This window comes from Scheffersomyces coipomensis (genome assembly GCF_036884675.1).
Source record: "Scheffersomyces coipomensis strain NRRL Y-17651 chromosome Unknown DFJ63scaffold_3, whole genome shotgun sequence".
In the NCBI taxonomy this organism is placed as follows: Eukaryota; Fungi; Ascomycota; class Pichiomycetes; order Serinales; family Debaryomycetaceae; genus Scheffersomyces; species Scheffersomyces coipomensis.
Window position 1 is genome coordinate 2,163,356 of NW_027042894.1, and position 23,009 is coordinate 2,186,364.

General features: G+C 33.3%; 7 protein-coding genes across 7 annotated transcripts; 4 read left to right on the forward strand and 3 right to left on the reverse strand. All coding sequences in view use genetic code 12, as the record gives it.

Annotated features, from left to right (window-relative positions):
• Positions 1 to 761: 761 nt before the first annotated feature.
• DFJ63DRAFT_313105 (uncharacterized protein) lies at positions 762 to 7,151 on the reverse strand (the record flags this gene model as incomplete). The annotated part of the gene is made up of 1 exon (XM_064906110.1): positions 762 to 7,151. One exon carries the CDS (start codon positions 7,149 to 7,151, stop codon positions 762 to 764), a length of 6,390 nt encoding a protein of 2,129 aa, XP_064763127.1.
• A 970-nt stretch (positions 7,152 to 8,121) lies between these two features.
• On the forward strand, positions 8,122 to 10,143 carry DFJ63DRAFT_313106 (serine/threonine protein kinase; the record flags this gene model as incomplete). The annotated part of the gene is made up of 1 exon (XM_064906111.1): positions 8,122 to 10,143. One exon carries the CDS (start codon positions 8,122 to 8,124, stop codon positions 10,141 to 10,143), a length of 2,022 nt encoding a protein of 673 aa, XP_064763128.1.
• Positions 10,144 to 10,276: 133 nt separating this feature from the next.
• On the reverse strand, positions 10,277 to 12,252 carry DFJ63DRAFT_138005 (major facilitator superfamily multidrug-resistance protein). Its single transcript, XM_064903398.1, has one exon. The coding sequence runs from the start codon at positions 11,914 to 11,916 to the stop codon at positions 10,426 to 10,428; it is 1,491 nt and encodes a 496-aa protein (XP_064763129.1). The 5' UTR covers positions 11,917 to 12,252; the 3' UTR covers positions 10,277 to 10,425.
• Positions 12,253 to 13,250: 998 nt separating this feature from the next.
• On the forward strand, positions 13,251 to 17,353 carry MED14 (Med14p). The gene has a single exon (XM_064903400.1). It carries the CDS (start codon positions 13,694 to 13,696, stop codon positions 17,228 to 17,230), a length of 3,537 nt encoding a protein of 1,178 aa, XP_064763130.1. The 5' UTR covers positions 13,251 to 13,693; the 3' UTR covers positions 17,231 to 17,353.
• Positions 17,304 to 19,420, reverse strand: DFJ63DRAFT_138018 (uncharacterized protein). The gene has a single exon (XM_064903399.1). The coding sequence runs from the start codon at positions 19,130 to 19,132 to the stop codon at positions 17,477 to 17,479; it is 1,656 nt and encodes a 551-aa protein (XP_064763131.1). The 5' UTR covers positions 19,133 to 19,420; the 3' UTR covers positions 17,304 to 17,476.
• DFJ63DRAFT_138052 (uncharacterized protein) lies at positions 19,421 to 21,172 on the forward strand. Its single transcript, XM_064903401.1, has one exon. The coding sequence runs from the start codon at positions 19,709 to 19,711 to the stop codon at positions 20,984 to 20,986; it is 1,278 nt and encodes a 425-aa protein (XP_064763132.1). The 5' UTR covers positions 19,421 to 19,708; the 3' UTR covers positions 20,987 to 21,172.
• BUB3 (Bub3p) lies at positions 20,966 to 22,685 on the forward strand. The gene has a single exon (XM_064903397.1). The coding sequence runs from the start codon at positions 21,358 to 21,360 to the stop codon at positions 22,495 to 22,497; it is 1,140 nt and encodes a 379-aa protein (XP_064763133.1). The 5' UTR covers positions 20,966 to 21,357; the 3' UTR covers positions 22,498 to 22,685.
• Positions 22,686 to 23,009: the final 324 nt, after the last annotated feature.

Consider the following 23,009-nt stretch of genomic DNA (forward strand, 5'->3'; position numbering starts at 1 on the left):
TTTGGATTTAGCGCTAGATGTTCTAGCTTCACATTTTGTATCCTCGGCGCTTAAAGCCTCACACAAATTCTATTTTTTTTTTTTTTTTTCTGCCAGTCCGAGAATTGAGTCTCGGAATATTTGCCCGACGTTTACTCTAAATTAAGCTTCCTATTTGGCTTTAAAAATAAAACGGCGGCAAAAAAATTTGATGGTCAATTTCGGAATCTATTGCCATCGATGACAATACTTTTTAGTTATAATACTGGCCTGGCCTAGAATATATTCCTAGTTTACAAATATAATATGTAAGGCATATTCTAGTGACGATCCATTCTTCCGTCTGGGGATGGAACTTCTATTGCTATGCTGCATTTGGGGTTTTTACGGGTGACTTTATAAATGACTGTTTACTTTATATAGGTTAAATCAATTCTTGATAGCACAAGTTTATGCAGTTAAACCGGGGTATTCTATTTACTTCTTTCTTTCTCTCATTCATTCTTCCCTCAATGCTACTTCATTCACCGAAATATTATTATAATATATTAGAAATTTATATTTAGCTTTAAATTTTAATTTTTTGACTTTTACTATACATAAGATTATAAATTAAAGAACTGAAGAATTAGATATCGTTATAACTTTAACAACTAATCACTTTAATTAGTAGATATATTTTTTAACATCATTATTAATTTCATTATTAATTATTATTGGTAGTAATATTATTTACTTTCGTAACCTTTTTCTATATCACCTTCTCTTTTACTTTACTTTTTTTATTTTTCCATGACATTAACGTAATTCCGTCTTGGTCCCCTCTTAGCTCTTCTACTTCCTCCTACTGATGATGTACCTCCTAATGATAATAACTCATCTAAACCCGCATTTGCTAAACTTGGAGCACTAGATGATGGTGGAGCTGGGGTATTACCTGTAGTTGGAGGTAAAGATGAAGAAATTCCCGGTGGTGGACCTGCTCCAATTGGTGGCGTTGATAATGTTGAACCTCCAGCCTTTGGTGGAGCACCTGAACTACCAATCTTAGCCTTTTTAGAAACTGGTGGTGGTGGTGGACCAGCTTGTTGCAGTTGTTCTTCAATTGGTCTTGACTTATCAATCCATCTCTTTAACTTCTCATCATAATAAAATGGATTTTGAGTCTTCCCCATTTTAGCTCTGATAGGTTTTGGTTTACCATCATCTTTACCTAACCATCCAAACCAACCACTTTGATTATGATCTCCTCCCGCAGATGGCTGTCTTTTAGCTGCAGCTTCATCCGCCTTTTTCTTAGCTTCTTCCGACGCCAATTTTGCTTTCTTCTCTGCTTCTTCTTTTTCTTTTTGTAATTTAGCAGCTTGAGCATCTCCATCTTCTTCATCTTCTTCATCTTCCTCAATCATAGCTACATACTCTTTAACAGTATCATCCTCAACTTCATATTGTTGATATAACACAGATTGTTGTGATTGTGATAATCTCGATGAAAATAATCCTGGTTGTCCAACTACTGAGTTAGCTCTAGTAGTATAATCTGGAGATCCTGGAATAGGGAAATCTAAGAATTTACTATTACTATTAGTATTCGAAGACTCGCCTTGTTGATAAGGATTAAACAATGATTCCCTAATTTCAGATTTATTATCTCTATTATTCAACATTAACGGATGTCTACTCTTTGGACTCTTTGTATACTCACCACTATTGTTTATACCCGAATCATTGGCTTCTTGATCAAAACTATCATCAATATTTGGAATATTCTTGGTAGGTGGTCTGAATTGTGGAGCAGTATATGGCGAGAAGTTTCTTTGTTGAGGTGGTTGATTGTGAGATGGTTCGACAATTGAAGTCTGATCAAGTTTATGAGGCTGAGATGGTTCATACCCAGTTGAATTGTTTCTAACGGTTGGTTGAACAGATACTTGCTCTTGTTCTTGATCTGGTTCATCGTTATTGGCACCCTTGTTTTCAGTTACAGGAGCTTTATATCCGCCAAAACTATACATATCAACATAATTTGAATTAGAAGTCTCCGGTACTGGCTCTTCGATAGATGTAGAAGCTCCAGCTGGTGCAGCATATTTAGAAGTAGAACCAGCTGGTGGACCATATTTACTCTTCCTAGCAGTCGAACTCTTTGAAGCTCCTGGGGCATATGGATTGGCCTTTACTGCAGGTTTTCTTACCGTAGATGCCTTTGGAGGTGGAGCTGGTGGAGCTGGAGTAGTAGCATCGCCAGAATGTTGTGATCTAGAAGCATCAAGATTAGCTGGAACATCTTCAACTGTAGTTTGGGCAAGAATCTCAGCAGAAACTGATGAAAGATGAGGAACAGGAGGATGTGCAGCACTTGTTGCGTTACCTTCATAACTATTTCTATGATCATTGCTACTTGTACTAGCTTTAAGTTCCGGTGACTCTTTGATAGTTTCAGGAATATCTTTCTCCGGTGAAGTTAAAGTTGCTGGTTCCACAAAAGTTCTCCTTGGAGTTGATTTGAATTCCTGAGGATAATCTATACTGATATCACTTTGAACTGATGGAGAACGAACATGTTCAGGACCACGTATTTGCTCATTGTGATTAACATTAGTATGCGCAAAACTATCCGTAGATAATACACTTGTAACTGATGGTCTTTTTGCATAATTAGTCGGAGTTTGACTGATTGATGGATTAGCAAGCTGTGAACCGATTGATGAAGATGAGATATGACCAGCTTGATTCAAATATGGATAATTGGCATTAGATGCAACACTTTGTCTTACTTGACCTGGAATACCTGGAGTATATCTACCCGATCCTCTCTTTATTGGTGGAGTAGAGACTATCGATTCACTTCCTTCTATGTTATTATTATATTGGGGAATCGGAGGAGCACTTGCCGGAGCAAATACTTGATTTGAAAGATGACCTAATTGTGGACTAACAGCTGCTGATGCATGTTTTGGGGCATATTTGGATACACTTGCAGAAGACGGCAATGGCACCATAGGAGGAGGAACTGCGTTTCTCATTTCTTGAGTAACACTTCCTCTAGAAGGTGCTACAAATGAAGTATCACCAAATGAAGTTGAAGGAGCAGACGTAAAATTTGATGGTGCATGAATTTGAGGCAGCTGATATTTCCCGTTCAAAACACCAAAATCCAAGGTAGATGCAGTTCTTGAAACTGATGGACTGAACTTACTGAATACTCCATTTTCGCCACCCTTTGGTTTAGCTTCTTCTCCGCCGATGAATTTATCAATTTGAAACCATAATTTATCAAGATTAACTTTACTGATTTTAGCACCAAACCATCCCAGGTCTTCAGCACCAGCTTCTGAAAGTCTAAGAATCAAATTTTGAAATTCATGTATAAGATTCTCATTAATGAATGAAGATCTATTGCCAATTGATTTTATTATATTATTAATTGCATCAGTATAACGCTGAGAATCTCCGTAAAATCCCAAGTCTGCTAAAATTGTAGCATGCTTAAGTTTTGCTTGTAGTAAATGTGGGAATCCAACTGGCGCGATATTAGTGTTTGGACTGATCGTTAAAATATATTCATAAACCTCAGTATACATCGAATTACTGCATTCTGAACCAAGATATGAAAAAGTAATGTTACTATTTGGAATTGGAACATGTGATAATGGTAAACCCGCTAAAGCAAAACATATTTCAGCTGCCCAGTTGTTTCCAGTCAGACCAATGAATTTACCAAACTCAGCTAAAAATTCCTGGGTCTTCGAAGTACCTCCAACCAAAACAGCTGCTACAAATTCACGCCAATGAATATTTGCATATTCGCCTTCTGTTGGTACAGCCGACAAATCCTCAATTACACCCTTAATATTACCAGCAGCAACTTTTAATAATAATGGCATTAAATGCTGAACTTTATTATTTGATTTTTGGAAGGGGAAATTGTTTCTAGCAAAATCTCCTGCAACTTTTGCAAATCTTTCGGGTCCCATGAAGTTAGCGAGAACCAAAGCAAGCGCCCAATCACCACGAGAAATAGTAAATTCAATCGCTTTTTCAATATTACCAGCTTGAATAAGACTGAATGCAGTATTAATTCCAGATGTATCTAATTTATAAGCGTTGGCAGTAATTTTCATAGATGGTTGAAATTCAGTACTAGCATTATAATCAACGATTGGATTCAAAGATTGACTTAATTCTCTCTTTAAAGCTGGAGAATGATAATCACCGTCGAATCTTACTAAGCTTAAAAGAATCTTATTCAAAAGCAATTCAGGTGAAGTCTGATTATTAAATAGCACTTCTATGTTTTTCTCTAACCATTTTTCAAGATCCTTCTTCTTGGTTCTACCTTTGATTAATGGACCAGGGAAAGTAGAATATGAATCAGGATGTCTTATGACTGCAGCAGATCTTACAACTTTAATAGTATCTCCAAGATGGTGTTCATAAGCACTAGTAGACACATTCGGAATCAAAAGACAAACATTTTGAGAATGACTCCAATTAAAAATTGGAAATTGTCTTTGATTCAATAATTCAGGGTTGATAACCTTAGCAGCTGGTTGTTGAGGTTTTGTATAAATACTTCCTCTGCCACTTGACCCAACACGGACTCTACCAACACCAGGAACAGTTGGGTGAACTTGAGCTTGAGCTTGATGATGAAGAGCACCACTAACCGGGGCTAATGCAGGCGCATATGGATTGACTTCTTTACCTTTAGCACCAACCAAAGAGCTAGCTCTTGAATGAGTTTTAACTTGCAGGCTTGGTCCATAAGGTCCAGCATTTGGAACATATGGACTTGTAGCCGTACCACCTTGAGATCTTGGGACATTGGTATTTAAAGTTGGCATCACATGCGTACCAAAACTAGAAGATGTCGGTGGTTGAGTTTGGATAATTGGAACAGGTTGAGCAGGCACGCCTGGAAATGGTTGCATTTGTTGTGGCTTAGGTGGCACTTGAGGTAAAGGAGGTGGAGCCAAGCCCGATTGAGTTGGAGGAATGAACCTTGACTGAGCTGTTGATGCTTGATATCCTTGACTGATTGGGGGTTGTTCTTGCGATGGAGGAGCATAGTGACTACTTTGTGGTTTCCGAGCTGGATAAGCTGAAGTGGTAGTAGTATTTGCAAGGGTTGGTGTCTGACCACTTGGTTTATAAGGATTAACTGGTGGTGGCTTGGCTGGTTGAGTTTGAAGTGCAACGGGGGATTTTTGAATATGAGGAACATTCACTGCCTTGACTGGAGCAGCTCTTGCGGCAGGTTTGGGCATTACAATTGGTAACTCTTCAAAAAACGATTTGGCTGGTGCAGGCTTAACAAGAGGGGGTGACATTGAAGTTGAAGATGGTAAGTCTTGTTTTGCAGGAGCGACAATACGAACCTGTGGTGGGGGTAAGGTAGCTGCTTGTGAATTGGACTTAGTAGCCGGTGGTAGAACTCCTGTATTGGCCGGAGCAGTATTAGTAGGAGCGGCATATTTATTAGTGAGTTGATGTCTTGGGGCTGGTTTGACTGACGTTGAAATCATTTCACCAGGGAAATCATAAGCATCGTGCTTCCTTTTATTAGTTTCTAACAGCTTCAAATATTTAGAACTATCTGGACCAGTGACTGGAGCTTCATACAAATTATGATGTTGGGAATGTTGTTGAGTAGATGGAGCGTAAGAATGTTTAGCGGCTGGAGCTTGAGCAGGTTGCTTCGCAACTTCATTATGAATCACTGTATCATCTTCTAAAAGATCATCATCTAACAATAAATCGTCATCTAAATCAAGTTTTGCAAAAATATCTTCTAGTTTGTTTTCTAATGGTGGAGCTGATCCAGATTTTGGAGCTTGAACTAAATCTTGCAAGAAATCTTGATCATCATCAAATAAGTCTTCTAGACTTTTTGCGGCTGTTGGTTCTGGTTGAGATGGAGCTTCAAGTTCAGTTTCAATGACAGGTTCAGCTTCAGATGGTTGGGGATCTGATTCTTGAATTTGGTTAAAGAAGTCTTCATCGGCCACAGACTCCTGTGCTTGTGGCTGTTGAATTTGATTATAAAAATCTTCATTGATCTTTGATTCTTCAACATGATCTCGTTTCTGGTCAAATAATTCATCATTGAAAGTTGGTTGTACAACCTTATCTTGTTGGATTTGATTAAAGAAGTCATCTTCGTGTCCAGATGGGGGAATGGTTAAGGCTTCTTGATTTTGTTGTTCAACTTTATTGAAAAAGTCATCATTAAGTACTTCATCAACTTCAGGTTTTTCTTCGTGGATAAAATAACGATTTTGTTCAGCATTCTCAGTTTCATGATTATGATTAACCTCTACTTCATTTCCATATGGATCTTGGTTGTTTGAGTGAGATTGATGGAAATTATTAAAGAAATCATCATTTTCATCACCTTGATTTTCCCACGGTAAAGGACTGTTTTTAATGTCTGCAGATGGAAGTTGCTGGTTTAATTGTAATGGCTCTTCATCCTCTTCTCTTAATGGATCAAATTCATTATTTAAAAGATCTTCAGTATTGACATTTTCCGGTATGTATTGTTGTAATTCACTTGTTCTTTTGTCTTCTACTAAAGTAATGGGATCTTCTGATTGATCAATCACACTTTCTTGCACATACGCCTCTTGTGACTCTTGTTGATATATTGGATGTTCTTCATTCTCATAATGAATTTCCGTTTCATCGAATTCACTCAGTTCAGCCAAAGGAGCATCATTATCCAAAAGTTGATGATGTTGAGGGGTCTCTTCATCGTTTTGAATTGATTCGGTTTCAGATTCAGGAGGTACTATTCTAGATATTAAGGCATCAATAGAAGACATTCTCTTATGACCATTATGATCAACATTTGAATTGGTAGTATCCGAATTGTTGTTTCCATAATCTGCATTAGGGTTTTGTATGAATGAGCCACTACTAGCATAAGTCAGATTATTTATGGGTTGAATATCTAAAGTATCATTGGTGTCTGATCTATGGATAGGGTATTGTTCATCATTTATATTCTGATGGACAATGGGAGAACCAAATGCATTAATATGGGTTTGAGGAGGAGTATAACTGATGGTTTCAGGTACAGAAGCAACAGGTGGAGCTTGGAGATCAGAATTGTCATCACTATGATCTATAGCAGTGTGAATTGCGTTGTTTTCTGCCAAATCACTCATTGTTTTCAAATTCTACTATCAATAACAATCCATTTAAGAATCAAAAGATGATCCAATTGATCTATTCGATTACTATGACTTATAAATGACTATAATTGATAGTTGAAACTATTCTGTTGGACACGAACTCGTTCTTTTTTTTTCATGTTTTTGTTTTGGGGTTTATTGTTGAGGTTCTGATCTGGAGTTCAAAGTATTGCAGTTTGGATGTTTGCATCACGCTTGTTAAGAAGTTATAAATTTACATGTGTTCAAGGGGTATATGAAGTAATGATGTTACAGAAACATTGAATAAGGTGTCAAAACTTCTGAATACATTTGCTCTCAAAGAATGGATAAATTTGGTTATTTTATTTCTGTAAAATATTGATTATATACATCATTTCAAAGTTTTGATTGCAAAATTTTAAAATAAGTAATTAATTTGAAATTTATTAATATCATGATCTTAAGCTAATAATTTATCTTTCAGAATGATTATTTCATCCATTCTAAGAAACTTTAAGGTCAATACCTATTGATAAAATCAAATTGTATACTGTTATTAACCCTAATGCAAAATATTTACTTCAGTTGCTGGCTGATTCCTGCACACAACCAACAAAATGGCTTACAATTTCCCTGTCGTTATCTTCAAATTATCATTTAGACTAATAAAAGGTTAACTTAATTATAAATAGGTTAATAATGCATAAATTTTCTTCGACTATTCAAATCAAATCAAATTCATATATCAGTGTGTAGAATTTCCATAAATTAGTTTCAATTTCAATTGTCGAGTTGACTCATCTTATTTCTCTCCCTAGACAGATAATTCTCCCCACGTTAATATTTCCCAATATCTTTTTTTTTTTTTTTCACTAAAGACGGACTAAAATAACCTCATTGTTGTTTTGCTTTTACGAAATACATTTCATCTTCATCATCTTGGCTTAATAATTACAATCTTTTTTATTAAGCAGTGGGTATAATGACAAACATAGAGCAGCAGTCCTCTACCAAGGCTGCTACTTCATCGTCCGACTCAACAACCACTAGTACCACCAGCACCGCAACAACATCAACAACAACATCAACTCCACTGTCAGCATCTCAGTCAATACATACAAATTCGATCCAAGATGATGTTTTAATAAGCAATTTTAATAGTCCGTTACCCCCTGATCATCTTCCTAGAGTTGATAATCCTCATCTTCGGATTCAAATTCCTTCATCAAGTGATCACTTATCTAATATATCAGTTAATCAAGGTCATGCCGCACCACCCCCACAACAACATTCATCGGATGTATTCAAACAACCACATGGCTTAGGGGCACCATTATCATTCTCATCTCCAACTGCTGCATTCAGCGATTCTCCTTCTAAAGCTTCATTTGATAAAATAACAGAACTACCAACTCCAGTTCTTAATAATGGTTCTTTTGATGGAAATTTTAATCTATCATCATCTCCACAAGAAGTCCTTCTACCAGAAGCAACATCTCCTTTAAAAATTGAGAAGAATAGAAGTCCTAAATATGTTCATACTAATAATAATAATCATCATAATAAATTGGATTTAATATCTTCTCCGCAAAGAATATTATCTGAATATAAACCAATTCCTGCTTTAGGAAGAAAAAATTCATTGATAGATCATTCTGGTCCTTTGATGGCTCCAAAAAGAATCATATCAAATCCAATACGAACATCACCAAGACCTGGTTCTTCTTCTGGTACGACCCCAACACCTCCTCCTTCAACTCCACCTTCATATTTAAAAACATTCCCTACTCCCATCCAAGGTCATGAGGAAGATGTAGAACTTCATCATCGCAATGAAACGGAAACTACTGTTCCTGCAATTGATCATAAATATTCAGACAGATCTTTTTATTCCCCTAGATTGAATAAATCCTTCAAATTTGTAAAAGAAGTTGGTTCAGGAAACTTCAGTACTGTAATCTTAACTCAAGATACTTCTGATGAAAATAATTTATTAGCCATAAAAGTCATATCAATCCCTACAGATAATGAAAATCAAGTACCTAATTTCAAATCGTTTTTAAAGAGAGAGTTGAATATCTTATACCAAGTCTCACATCATCCATGTATTACTCAACTAATCGATTATGATGTTACATTTAAAATATCCCCTCAAGAAGTTGAATCCACTTTAAATATTGATAGTGAAGATATTGAAAATGATGGTTTTGAATTCAATAAACTCATGGAAAACAATAATCAATTAATATTTTTGAAATACTGTCCTGGAGGCAATTTACTACAATATTTTATGAATCATAGGCAATCAGACCACATCAATGAGTTATCTTACTGGGTAATTGTAAAACGTATCATTTGTGAATTAATCGTTACAGTATGCCATTTGCACCTGGTGAATATCATCCATCGTGATATCAAATTAGAAAATATTCTTTTGAATTTCACAGCTGAAGAAATGATTCAGTTAATTAATACCAATGAAAATTTACCTAGTTTTATAAATCTTTCTGATTTTGGATTATCTAAGAAACTAAAATACCCAGATCAGTTATTATCGACTAGATGTGGTTCTCAGGACTATATATCTCCTGAAATCTTGATGGGATTGAAATATAATGGGAAGTTAACTGATTCTTGGTCAGTAGGAGTTTTAATCTACGCTATCTTAGAAGAACGATTACCGTTTGATTTACCTTCATTGGACGTATTGACTGCGTCTGGTATATCGCCATCAGTGATCAAACGAAGAAGATCTAAGAATAGTTCTGCTCATAGAATTGCAATGATTGATTGGGATTGGTTTAAGGTTAATGAATATCTTAATGATGATTCTAATATAAATGCTGATATTAAACAAATAATCACTCAATTGAAATCGATTGTACAGGTTTTGTTAGTTAGAAGGGATAAACGGATAACTGTAACCGACATCTGTACCAACAATGAGTTTCATTGGATTAAGGATTTCTTACCACCAGCATTGTATGAATCTATACAAGTGTAAAAATGTACACACTATAGAGAATAAGGGTTGGTTCTTTGTTCAAAGATTTAATGACAATTAATAATATAATAAAACAAAATAAATAGAAAAAATGACATGCTAGAATGTAACATTACAATTAATAAACGTATTATGAAAATAAAAAGCAGTTAAATAAGAAAGTATGTAGTGTCGAGAAATGTAGAGTGAGTGAATTTATGATAAATCTACGATAATCGATTATTTAAAATGTTCAACTATGTTAATTTATTCATATACATCATTAATTCATAAATAATATACCTAACTACCTTGCTTTCTTGATCCAAGAACGTGGCAAATAATAACGGGACCAGCCCCAAATACTGCAACCAAACCACACATTAAACCTGCTGAACCAGAAAATCCAAGTGTGTCAAACATGTATGGGAAATAGAATGGTCCAATAAATGCATAAGTTTGTCTAAATAAAGTGATTAATAAACCTGCTTCAGTAGCTCTACCAGGAGCACTTTCAATAGCAAAGGTAGTTAATACTGTCATGACAATATTGTTACCACAAGCAGCGATGGCACCACCGATAAGTGGAGTTATAATCCAATGACCTGGAACTGCTCTATCTAAGTATACACCCCAAACAACTAACCCAACAACAACACAAATAAATCCATTGTAAGATACCCATAATCTATCTGAGATAACTCTTACACCTCCTCTTCTAGCAACAGATTTTTTCATCCACCAATCTGAAAGTGGACCAGCTAAAAATTCACCAATAGCAGAACCAATAATAAGAGCAATAAATTGATAAGATAAATGCTGCGGATCTAATTGAAATAATACACCCATAGCTTGGGGTAATTCAACAACAAGAACAATGTTAGCATAACAAAAGACAATCGACAAAGTAAGAATAGACATCATGACGTTGAAGTTTGTAATCAAACTGAATGGTCTCATAAATAATGAAAATGACAATTGTTGATCGGGATTTCTACTTATTCTTAAAACTTTACTATTAAACCAATTTCCTGGTTGAGGGGTTTCATGATGTCTAACATAAACTGTTTCATCTGCAATTGTCCACAAAATAAAAAGGGCAAAACACATAAATGAAAAGGTAAAATAGATCCATCTTGTTCCAGCATGTTGTTCAATAAATCCACAAACGAAAGGACCTGCAGTGGTACCAGTAACTAATGCAACAGACCACCAACCATTCTTTTTTCCTCTTTCATGAGCAAAAGATAAATCAGCAACAATGGAACTACCAGCAGCATAACCTGTAGAGAAAAAAGCAGCAATAACAGCTCTAAGTGCCATGGATCCAGCATAAGATTCACTGAAAGCACTACCGATGTTTAAAGCACAACAGACTAAACACGAAATAGCAGCAATACCATTTCTTCCATATGCATTCATTATTGGAAGCCAAAAGAAGGGCATAGCACCGACAACCATAATTTGAACAGAAGTTAAATAAGATGCATTTGCCAATGGAACATCTAATTTAACAGCAACAGTTTGAAATGCTGGGATAAGACCTGAAGCCATAAACGCAGTAGTAAAGGTATGGAAGGCAACAATAAGAATTTCAGCATTTTTTTTCCAAATTGGCCAATTTAAAGGATCCTTTGGGTCACTTGAAGGAAGAGGGTCTAAAAATGCTGTACCATGTCTTTCTATAAGATAAGCTTCATGTTCTGGACTTAAGTCGAGTTCAACTTGACTGCTATCTTCAATATTTTCGATATGATCATGAGATCCTTTTTCAATATCACCTGAGAAGGACATTTTTAAATTATTAAACTTTGGTTGATGATTTAATTTATAACTAAAGCTAATGATTGAAATAGAAAAGAATAGTGATGAACAAGAACAGACTCTTGTATATATATTTATATTTTTAAAACTATCAACATTGTTCTTAAACGATTGCAAAAATTCGACGTTGTTAATGAACAGTGAGGAGACGTAATACTTTTCTATACAGATAATACAGAATCATTGCTATAGGAACATGCATCCGCTCTCAATAAAATATTCTCTCCTCCTTTCACTCCGATAGTGGGGGACCATTCTAGAATGTACAATTACCCCAGATTTTACGACAAGATTTTGCATATCCGAAAAAAAAAACTTTACACCCCCTTTTTTTATGACACTAAAAAGAGAAGAAGAAGGTCCATAACTACTTGACACAAAAGTTTGTTGAAGTATGAATGGAATGCTTAATATCTATTAGTTGATCGACTCATCAAAAGGTTAAGTTGTTTAACATTAACACGATAGACAGGGACCTACCAGAGATTGATTGCAAAAGCATAATAGTTGATGAGGAAATTAAAGTAGTTTAAAAAGCTTAAAGGAAATCATATCCGCATTCAAATTTCTCCACCTTTTAGTTCGATGGTGGGGAGGGGTTTCCGTATTCATTCATTTATAGATTGGAGTTAGATGAAATGATTATCCGCAGTATGCAAACAGTACGTTACTCCCCCATCTACAGATGGCTGAGTTTAGTTCCTTATACAGTTCGAAACTCTTATTTTGTATCAAATAAGGTGGATCTGTTTGTTGGGTTATGAAACACTTTAAAATTAGTATCAGCCCCACATCGAATATATTACTTGAAGACCATCGCTCACCGGGGGTGGGGCCAAGATATACTTCTTTGATGGACATATGTGGATCTATGGTCCGATGCAATTCTTCATATATAGTATTTTAATCAAAGATGACTTATTACATATTGTTATTTGTTCGATAACGTTCAAAACAACAACCAATCTTTGTCCCCACAATAGCTTAATAAGCTTCCTAAGCGGTACTTACTTCATCTCGTAATCCAATTTTAGTTTATATGGCTTCCATCTAACCGTTGGGCTTATTAATATCAACTCCAAACTAACTTTTGGCGACGTTTCAACTTTAAAATTACAATATTTGATGACTTTTACTTTTTAATTATATACTACCATACGATGATCAATTACAAGAAAATCCATGCAACCATATAGAATGTCGCAAAAGTAAAGATGCGACAAATGGCGACATTACATAGTTTTTGTTTTTTGTCGTTCTGAAAAAAAGTGAGAGTAAAACCAAAGTCGGTATAGAACTTTGAACCAGACTATTATCATCAGCGTGACAAGCTTGTGTTGTGTTGTGTTGTTCGTTACCTAGTTGATCTTGCCGATTGAACATCATTAAACAGATTTGATACAATCTGATCAATCAAGGTTTATTTTACTATTCAAATCAGAAAGCCATCCGGTAGCGTACTGTGATCTTTTGTTTCTGGAAGTAACTTTGGAGTTGCTTAATTCTTCTTGTGGAGAGGATTGTGAAAAGTTAGTTGTTATTCACTGTTTAATTCTGTTTGATATATCAATAACAAACCTGTATAAAATCCATCATTAGAAGTTTCATCAACAAATCAAGTTGATTGGACATTACAAGTCTTGCTTAAAGATCCGACTACCATTTACCATTTAGCCTAATTTCAACAAGCATATCAATCATATTTTACCACATAATATACGTGTTTTCATACTTTAGTTAACCTAAGATGTCGGATTCAGTCATAGAGATAGATAGTCCGATTGGACATTCTAATGGTACCCAGACCAAAACTAAAATAACAAATGGTTCTGTGATAGAGAAGCGCAGTACAACTGTACCACCTGAAATACCTCATATACTGAATAATATAATACCTTTATCAAATATTCTCAAGTTCTACACTCAAGAGGCATTCAAACAATTAAGTACTGTCATAGAAAATCTATCGTCAACCCAAGATTCTGAAAACGATTCCACTAGAAAGAAAAAATTCTTAGAAACAATAATTTCTTTAAGGCAAGATTTTGTAAAGATTTATACCCTTGTCAAATGGTCTGCAAGCTCAAAAGATGTATCTAAATTGATTGATTTATTGAATTGGTGTAGAATGCAAGAATTTCATTTTGATCAACTAGCTATTCAATTGAATGGCTTAACAGGTTATAGTGGAGCCAAATTACCTAATTCAGATCTAATCACTAGTTTAGAAGTGTTTTTTAAAGGCAGACCCCAATTACCATCATATAATTATATACCAATCAAAAAGATCAGTCCAGAAAAGACGCTAGAGGTTTTAAGTGATTTGAATTTAATTCTAATAACGAGATTGGCCTTGATTGACATACCGAAGAGATTAAGTAATAATTATATCATTAAAGATGGAAGAGTCTATTTTTCAGTTCCAAATGAATTTGAAGTATCAATCACAGTGGCCAATGATCTCATCATAGATACAGATGAAGAATATTACAAGTCACCATTCTATTTCATTGATTTTAAATTTTTATTTGGTATTAATCCTGAAACTTCATTAATCACTCATACTGATAATAAGATCGTTACAAAATTACCTAAATCATCCCATCAAAAACTTGAGAAAACTGTAAATAATATATTATTAAATCAAGGATTATATGGATTGTATGATGTTTTACATAAATATTCAATTTCGTTTAAATTATACTTGATTGCAAAACAACTAAAGGAATTATTAATCAATACGAGATGGAGAAATAACTTGCAAGTGAATTATCAAACTGGTAAGTCATTAGTAATTGTAAATTATTGGTCTACTCACTTCTTATCTAAGAATTGGAGATCTTTCTTGGAACTTGGAATTGATAAGAGTTATAATTTAAATTTTAGATGGTTTAAGAATGGGAAATATAATATTAATCAAGAATTGATCGATGCACTTAGTTCACAGTTAAAAAATTCATCATCTTCAAGTAATGATAATTCCGAAAACAACGATAGATCCTTATCCCAATCCGATAGAAACGATGATGACTCACAACAAGACTTGCTTGAAAATAATGAAGAACATGAAGATTTAAACGTCGATTTAATCTTGAATGTGATAGTTAACAAACATTCTGCATTAATTATGGAAAAAGTGTTTAATATATTAGATGAAAAGTTAAATACCATTGAAAACCCAGATCAAGTTTCATATTTGAGTCCTCAACAATTGTTATTGAAATTATCTCCAAATAAATCAACCATCTTTTGTATCAATCCCTTAACTGGATTCTTCTACTTTATTGATCCAAGTCCATTACAAAATGTACTCACTAAAAGAATTAATTCACCACCTACTGTTGTTAAAAATAAAAACTTTATTAGTGAAGCAGATATGGTCAATAATATAATCGATAATTTGATACAATTAAGATTAGAAGTATACAATAAAGAAATCAACAATAAGTTGTTAACTACTGAGTGGATTAATAATGATATTATTGTGTTGGGAGAATATGAAGTATCCAAATTATCTAACTTTCTCGTTAATGGCCTTAACTTTACAAAAGGTATTCATAATATAAAATTTTATCGTCGGAAGAATTGGCCATCAAGTTGGTTTTTAATCAGTTTAATCAGTGGGATTTCTTCAACTTCTTATTGGTGGGTTGCAAGATTGAAATCAATTAGTGGAGAATGGAAAATTCAATGGATTCAAAAATTAAAGTTTCAAAAGAATAATCATTATGTTGAAGATACTTCTGAGAATCAATTGAGTCTTAATGATGGAGTTGAACCTTCCTCGTTTAATTATGAATTTTTTAGTAGCTTGTCAACCTCATGTTCAAATATGATTATAGATCATATGATTTTGGAAGAATTACAAGCTAGAAACATAAGATTCTTGAAAACAGATTCAGTTAAACAAATTCTTGAAAAGTTCAATATTTCTGAAATTCCTGAAGATGAAGAAAAGAAGCATTACAATGGGGATCTTAAATTAGAAGAAATCAAAGATAATGAAGATGAAGAAGCCGAAGCAGAAAAGACAAAGCCACTCGTATATGAATCAATAATCTTGATCTACAATCATAATGATTTATTACCAATCTATAATTCATCTACCAGTTTATTTTTAAAGATCAAATTAATTAATGCGAATAACGTTACTCAAATGAAATTGAAATTATTTGGAAATTTAAGGAATTTGTCGATAAAGAATTCCCCGGAAAGTTTCTTACAATTGAATTTAAAGATTGATGAAGTTAAGAATTATTTTGAGATTTATGATTTGATTAACTTATCAAGTAGATTAAATGAAACTGGTACAAGAGCTAGTTCCGCTGTTTCAAGCAGTGGTGATTCTTCTTCCAATGACTCTAAGAATGGATTATTAGACAAGGTATTCAATAATTTGAATAAGTTGAACAAGTTAATTAAGATTCTTGATCAATTAAACAAGGGAAAAATAAAAGTTGTGGAAAATACCGTTAATGATATAACAATCAGCTTACATGAAAACTTGAATAATTTAATTATTAAATTACCTGAAAAATCAACTGAAGGAATCCAAATAGTGAGTGATCAAAATCTGAAACGAGAAGTTAGTCCTGAGTTTTCTTTGGTTCTTACTTATTTGAATCGTTATTTAAGTGCTCATGTTGGAGATCAAATCCCTGAAAGTGAGAATGCAAACATTGAAGATGCAGAAGCCAAGGATAGTGCTTCTATTATTGGTATAATAGCCTGTGTTAAAGAACTTGATCCTGTATTACAATCAATTCTTAAGATTCGATCTGATATTGCCAAATCAGAAAGTACGTTTAAAATGGCGAATGGATTATCAAAATTAAACTTTGATGTTAAGATTCCAAATCTTAATAACATTCAATACATCTTCTATTTGTATTATGTGACAGTTAATTCTGCTAAGAAGATATTCAAAGATAAACTTGTTATCAATTTAAGTTTTAAACGAAATAAATTTGATGTTATAAATAGAAATTTGATTAAAATTTCGTTAAAGGATAATCTTAATTCCAAAAACATCAAGCATAAGAAGTTATTTGAATTAATATTTAAATCAATTAATGATTATGATTTGGAATATCAAAGTTCAAAAGATTCGAATCCAACTCAAATCCATACCCCATCATCAGTATCATCAAGCAATGGCGATTCCAACTCTCGTTTATTAATTAAATTGAATTATGACTTTTTGGTTAGTTCAAATGTGGTGGAAGAGTTAATGGTTAGAATCGGCAATTGTTTCATTCAATATTTACAAGCTGAAACAAGATAATTCTACACTGTGTTGTATTATAAATGGTTTGCTTTAAATGTTAAAGTTTTTACAAACAGAAAACCCCTTCAAAAAATTAATAATAATAATAGTTGTTTTAATAATGTTTATAGATATATATTGTATTACATTAAACACCTTCAATATAAACTAGATGTAAAACAAAAAGAGACTCACAAATGATAAAGTAGTAGATAATTAAACCTACTAATAAATAATATACACCAAAAGAATAAAAAAAACATGCTACATGAAACCTTCCAAAACTCTGAGAGCCTTTTCTAATCTTTGAATACCAATATCGTATCTATTCTTATCAATAACCATATCCAGGGTTAATCTTGATAAAGAATCAACGATTTTTTCAATCAATTGTTTTTCCTTGATGGGTAAATTCAATTGACTAAATTCTTCACCAATAATTGTACCATTCATACTTTCTAATAAATTAATTAAAGTATGATAACTGAATGGTTTTAATTCAGATGAATCACGAGATTTCTTCTTTTTGGTTTTAATTGATTTTGATTTCTTTTCATGATAATGATCTTTGGTAGAATCCTTAACTGATTTGACTCTCGATGGTTGATGTACCAATTTAGGTGGTTCAATATCGTAATAATCATCATCATTATGATTGGATACTGGTACTGGGACATAAGCATTTTGGGTTGTGATAGGTGATTTCCCAGTACCATGAGGAGGTGGAAGTGGAGGTGTTGGAAGAGTTGATTCAGATTCCATGGATGGATTTGCTTGAAGTTGGTCTTGATTTTGATATTGTAAACTTTCTGAAACTTCACGAGCTTTTATTAAATTTTCAGTTGACGGACGGGGTGGAACACCTCTGATTTTAGGTAATGCGTCAGTTTCAGATGGTGATGGTTGTGATGGTGGTGCTGAGGCGACACGATGGGAAACTAATGGTTCGGTAGTATTATCAGCATTATATTCTTTTGATCTATTTGATTTTATTGATTTTGAATCCATATGATCAAGGTTCGAAAGTGCATCATCGGAAAATGAGGTGGATTCACGTCTAAGACTTTTCATTAATTGATCTAAATCATCAGATATTTGAGCAGAATTTCTTTTATTATGAGAAACTTGTTGTTTATTCTTATTAAATTCATTAATTTCTTTAGCTAATTCATTTTGTTGTATAGCAGATAAGATTTCTGATTTCGGTCTTCTTGGAGATCTAGGTGGAACAGAACCTTCAATAGTTGTATTATAACTGACATCTGGTTTTAATTTATTAGATGATGCATCACTTTTTGGACTTGATCTAGCAGTTGAAGTTGAACCTCTTATAGTGGGTAATTTACCAATTTTAATAGTTTCTGAATCAAATTCAGATGCTTCACTTTGTGGTTTACTTGGAATGTTAGTTGTTTCACTTTCATCTGGAAGGTCTGGATTGATTAATACTAATTTACTCTTTTCAGTAGCTTTACCACTATCATGTCTTGTAATGGTAACTGGAATAGCATGAGCCCCTGGATCAGCTGGTACCCCTGAATATTGAGAAATGGTTGATAAATAAGATTCTCTATAATCATTAGGTAATGGGGGTAAATGAGGAGGTTGGAAAGCTTTAAAGTCAGGAGAAGAATGGATGGAACTGAAAGGAGAATCCTTTATGATTGGAGTTAATTCTGGTTTAACAATAGCAGGAGGTTGTTGAAGAGAATATTGATCTTGGGATGAAGATGATGGAACTTGATGATGATCTTGATCCTTTATGGAACTTAAAGTCAATGGATCATTCTTTCTTAATAGAGCCAGTTCAATGTTTCGTTTAGCTTCTTCAATGGTTAAGTTCTGCATGGTTTCAGAAGGAACATAGGAGAATTCAGATAATGCTTCCTCATCCAAATGATCATTGTGATTCTCATCCATGGTGATTTGATCAGTTAACTGTCAGTAAGCAAATGTGAAAGAGATCAATTGATAGTTGTAAATACATATCTCTTGAATCAAAATTTCAATAAAGGGTGTCATTTTCAAATTTGATATCAATTTTAAAAATTGTTATTGATTCGTCCCAATTAGGAAATGTAATTAAAACTTAAGTCTGGTGATTCACCATGTTCATTTTTGGTTCTATTTTGTTTTTGTCTGTCTGATTTTTGTTTTGAGTCGTCATTTCTGTGTCTGATGTAATAAAGTACGAGGCAAACAAACAGGACGACTCACGGATATTATACCCCGGGGTCTCAAATTAGAGTTAGCTAAGAATTAATTCGAATATGGCAACCAGTTTATTGGACTATCTCATGTTAACAGGTTATGAATTTGAAGTTGTCAGTTTATACCATTTGTTTCTCCTACTTCATCATATATATAGTTATACAGTGTACAAGTGTACATCAAGTCCTTCATCTATTAGGTCATTGCATTCATTCATACCCCACTATTTCATGTATAGACCATAGACCATAGCCATATATACAAAATAATACCACTATTATCATCATGAAGTTATCTATGATAAATCAAATACCATTCAAAGCAAAAAACTATTTCAGTCAACCTCCTTTGAACTATGAATTATATCTTAAACGAATTAGAAGATTTCCTAAACTATTCAAACCATTACAAGATGCTAATCAAGATAAAGACCGGGATACCATTGATTTAGCTTTAATCAATGCTATCAAAGCCAATAGAACTTTACAAACCAATAATAACACTTTCCCTCATGAATATCGTCATACTCATGATTATTATATCAATGATGAAGTTTTAAATTTGAAATTGAATCCAACAAACTTGAAATTAGAACAAATGTTATGGAATTTCCTATATAATAGTCCCACCAATAAATCATATTTCATTACTAATTCAAGTACTATTCGAACTTATTTAACTACTAAACCCTTACCTTCCAACCCAAAACGTTTGTTTGATGTCACTGTATCAAACTTTAATAGCATAGTACCCAAATTATATTCTATATTCAAAAAAATTCCTCCTGTTGATACCTCCCTTACATTCACAGCATTACAAGTATTATTAGAAAAGAAAGATTATTATAATTCGATAAAGTTAATTGATTTAACTTTAAATTCCCCTTCATACCTCACTTATTTAGATAAAAAATTCAAATATTCAATCATTTATTCAACTACAGTTTTATCAACTATCACTTTACTTCAAGCTATTTATTTGCCATTATTAGCTCCTTGGATATGGTTATTAATCAATTCAGTGGGATTTTCAGGATTATTCTATGGATTATTCAAATTGAAAGTAGTTCAAAGTGTTGGAAGATTAAGTTGGAGACCTTATAATTCAATCTATTATAATTATTTACATAGTGATGAAATCTTAGCTATTAATAAAGTTATCACTCATTTAGAAGAACATAATGAAATCAATATTAAGAATTATCATCATAGTAAAGTGAGAAAGTTTCCTAATCTTAATATCTTTGAACTGAATGATTATATCTTAGAATTACCCTCTGAGAAAGATCAAAAAAATGATGAGATTGAATTAGCTAATTTTCCTCCTTCAACTCCACAACTTCCTACATCATTCAAAATCGATCCTGAATCAACAAATCTACAACAATTCTTTAAACAAGAACTAAACAAACGGAAAATCACTTTAAATGATTTACCTGAAGAATTAGATTTCTTACAATTTTGGTTAACTCATGGTGAAAATTTTGAATGGATTGAACCTGATCAAGATCCAGCAGAGATTATAAAGCTTGATATTAAAAATAAAACCACTCTTGAACATTAGAAAACAAAAAGTACACTGCATTAGTCTAGCATCAACCTATATATGTATATATCCCTCATTTATTTATTTATTTATTAAACCTAAAATATTTATCGTTCATGAATCGTCTATACCTTACAGCCCCACGGTGATTAATGATTGCAAATTTAAAATTATGTTGCCGACTTTATATGCAGGAAATAATAACCCAAAGGTTAAATGAGCATCATAAATTGATGGGGTGACGAAATATATATTACAGATTTATTCATATCGTTCAACAACATTGATTTAAACAATTCCATTCCTTACTTTTCCCATTCATTGTGAATAGAGTATACATCACCAACTACAGAGACACTTTTGTATTATAATTATCTTACACTATTACTATGACTAGTTCAAATAAATTTGTGGAGTTGATAACTCCCAAAGATCTTGATATTGTATCAGATGTTAAATTCAGTCCTTCCCCATTAAATCAACAATTATTAGTATCATCGTGGGATAATCAAATCTTATTATATGATTGTTCAACTATACTGCTGAACGCTAATAATCCACCTCAAATATCTCCCACCAACGTTTTTAAACTTTATGATACTCCATTATCCGTCACTTACAAATCCGATAACTTGGCATATGTGGGGTTATTAGATGGTAGTATACGACAACTTGATTTCACTACTTTAGGAGTAAGTGATGTGAATCTTGGAGGTTCCTTAAATGAATCAATGATAGGTGGAGGGATAAATAATTTAATTCTGATCAAGAATGATCCTAATTTATTATGTGCAAGTTCATTTAATGGGAAATTACAATTAATCGATACCAGAACTAATCAATCAAGTTATATTGCAAATGAAATCCATCACCAAGGTGGATCCCCCTCATTAAAACGAAAAATATTCAATATGGATTCAAGTTCACAATATTTAACTTTAGCATTAAATGGGAATAATATTGAAATTTATGATTTAAAGAATTTAAAAACTCCTTTTGAAACAAGACAAGTGGGGTTGAATTATCAAATTCGAGATTTGAAATGTTTCCCAAATGATGAAGGATTTGCCTTATCTACCATTGATGGTAGAGTTCTGATTGAATATTTCGATTCATCACCTGAAGTCCAAGCTACGAAAAGATTCACTTATAAATGTCATCGTTCATATGATAAGTTAACTGATACTGATGTGGTTTATCCTGTGAATACAATTGGATTCACCAATTATGGTACGTTGTTTACTGGTGGTGCAGATGGAGCTCTTTGTTTATGGGATTTAGAAAAGAGAAAGAGAATGAGAGCATATCCTAAATTTGTGAGTGAAGATGAAGAAGAAGTCCCAGAGAGTATATCCAAGATTGATTTATCGAACAACAGTGATGAAAATGATCAACAATTGATAGCTGTAGCTACCAGTGATGATACTTATAAACGGAGAAGAAGATTATCCGAAAGTGAAGGTCAAAGAGTTCCAAGTAGAGTATATGTTAGAGTACTTAGTGATGGAGAATGTGCTCCAAAGGCATAAACTTTCAAACACAATTGAAAAACTAAGACATATATGCCAAGTAAATTTACCTTATCTAAAGATATGTACCAATAGTAGTTATCCCAATAATCACTTATATCAGTACAAATAAACCCCTCTATATAAACTGTTAGTTATTGTGGTATAGATGTTTCTATTATTTAAACCATTTCGGTAACTCCGAGAAATGAATGCACGTGTCATACATAAATCCGACCAACAAAATTAAGCGCGCAAATCAACCACATCCAAATTTCGCCGGGTCTGTTTATGATTATTATTAAGAGATGAGATAAACGAGATCACAACAGTATAACATAGAGACTGATGATGTATTGTTTGTAAGGGTTGCAACGGATACATCTGGTGGCGTTGAATGTTAACAGCGTGCCCTGATGTTTTGTTTAAAGGGTGTCAATTGAACTTGAGCTTGGGAAATACACCCCTGGTTCCGTCATCATCGCTGTTATGTCGGAACCACAAAAATGAAGTCGAGGAAAACGTCAATTTTA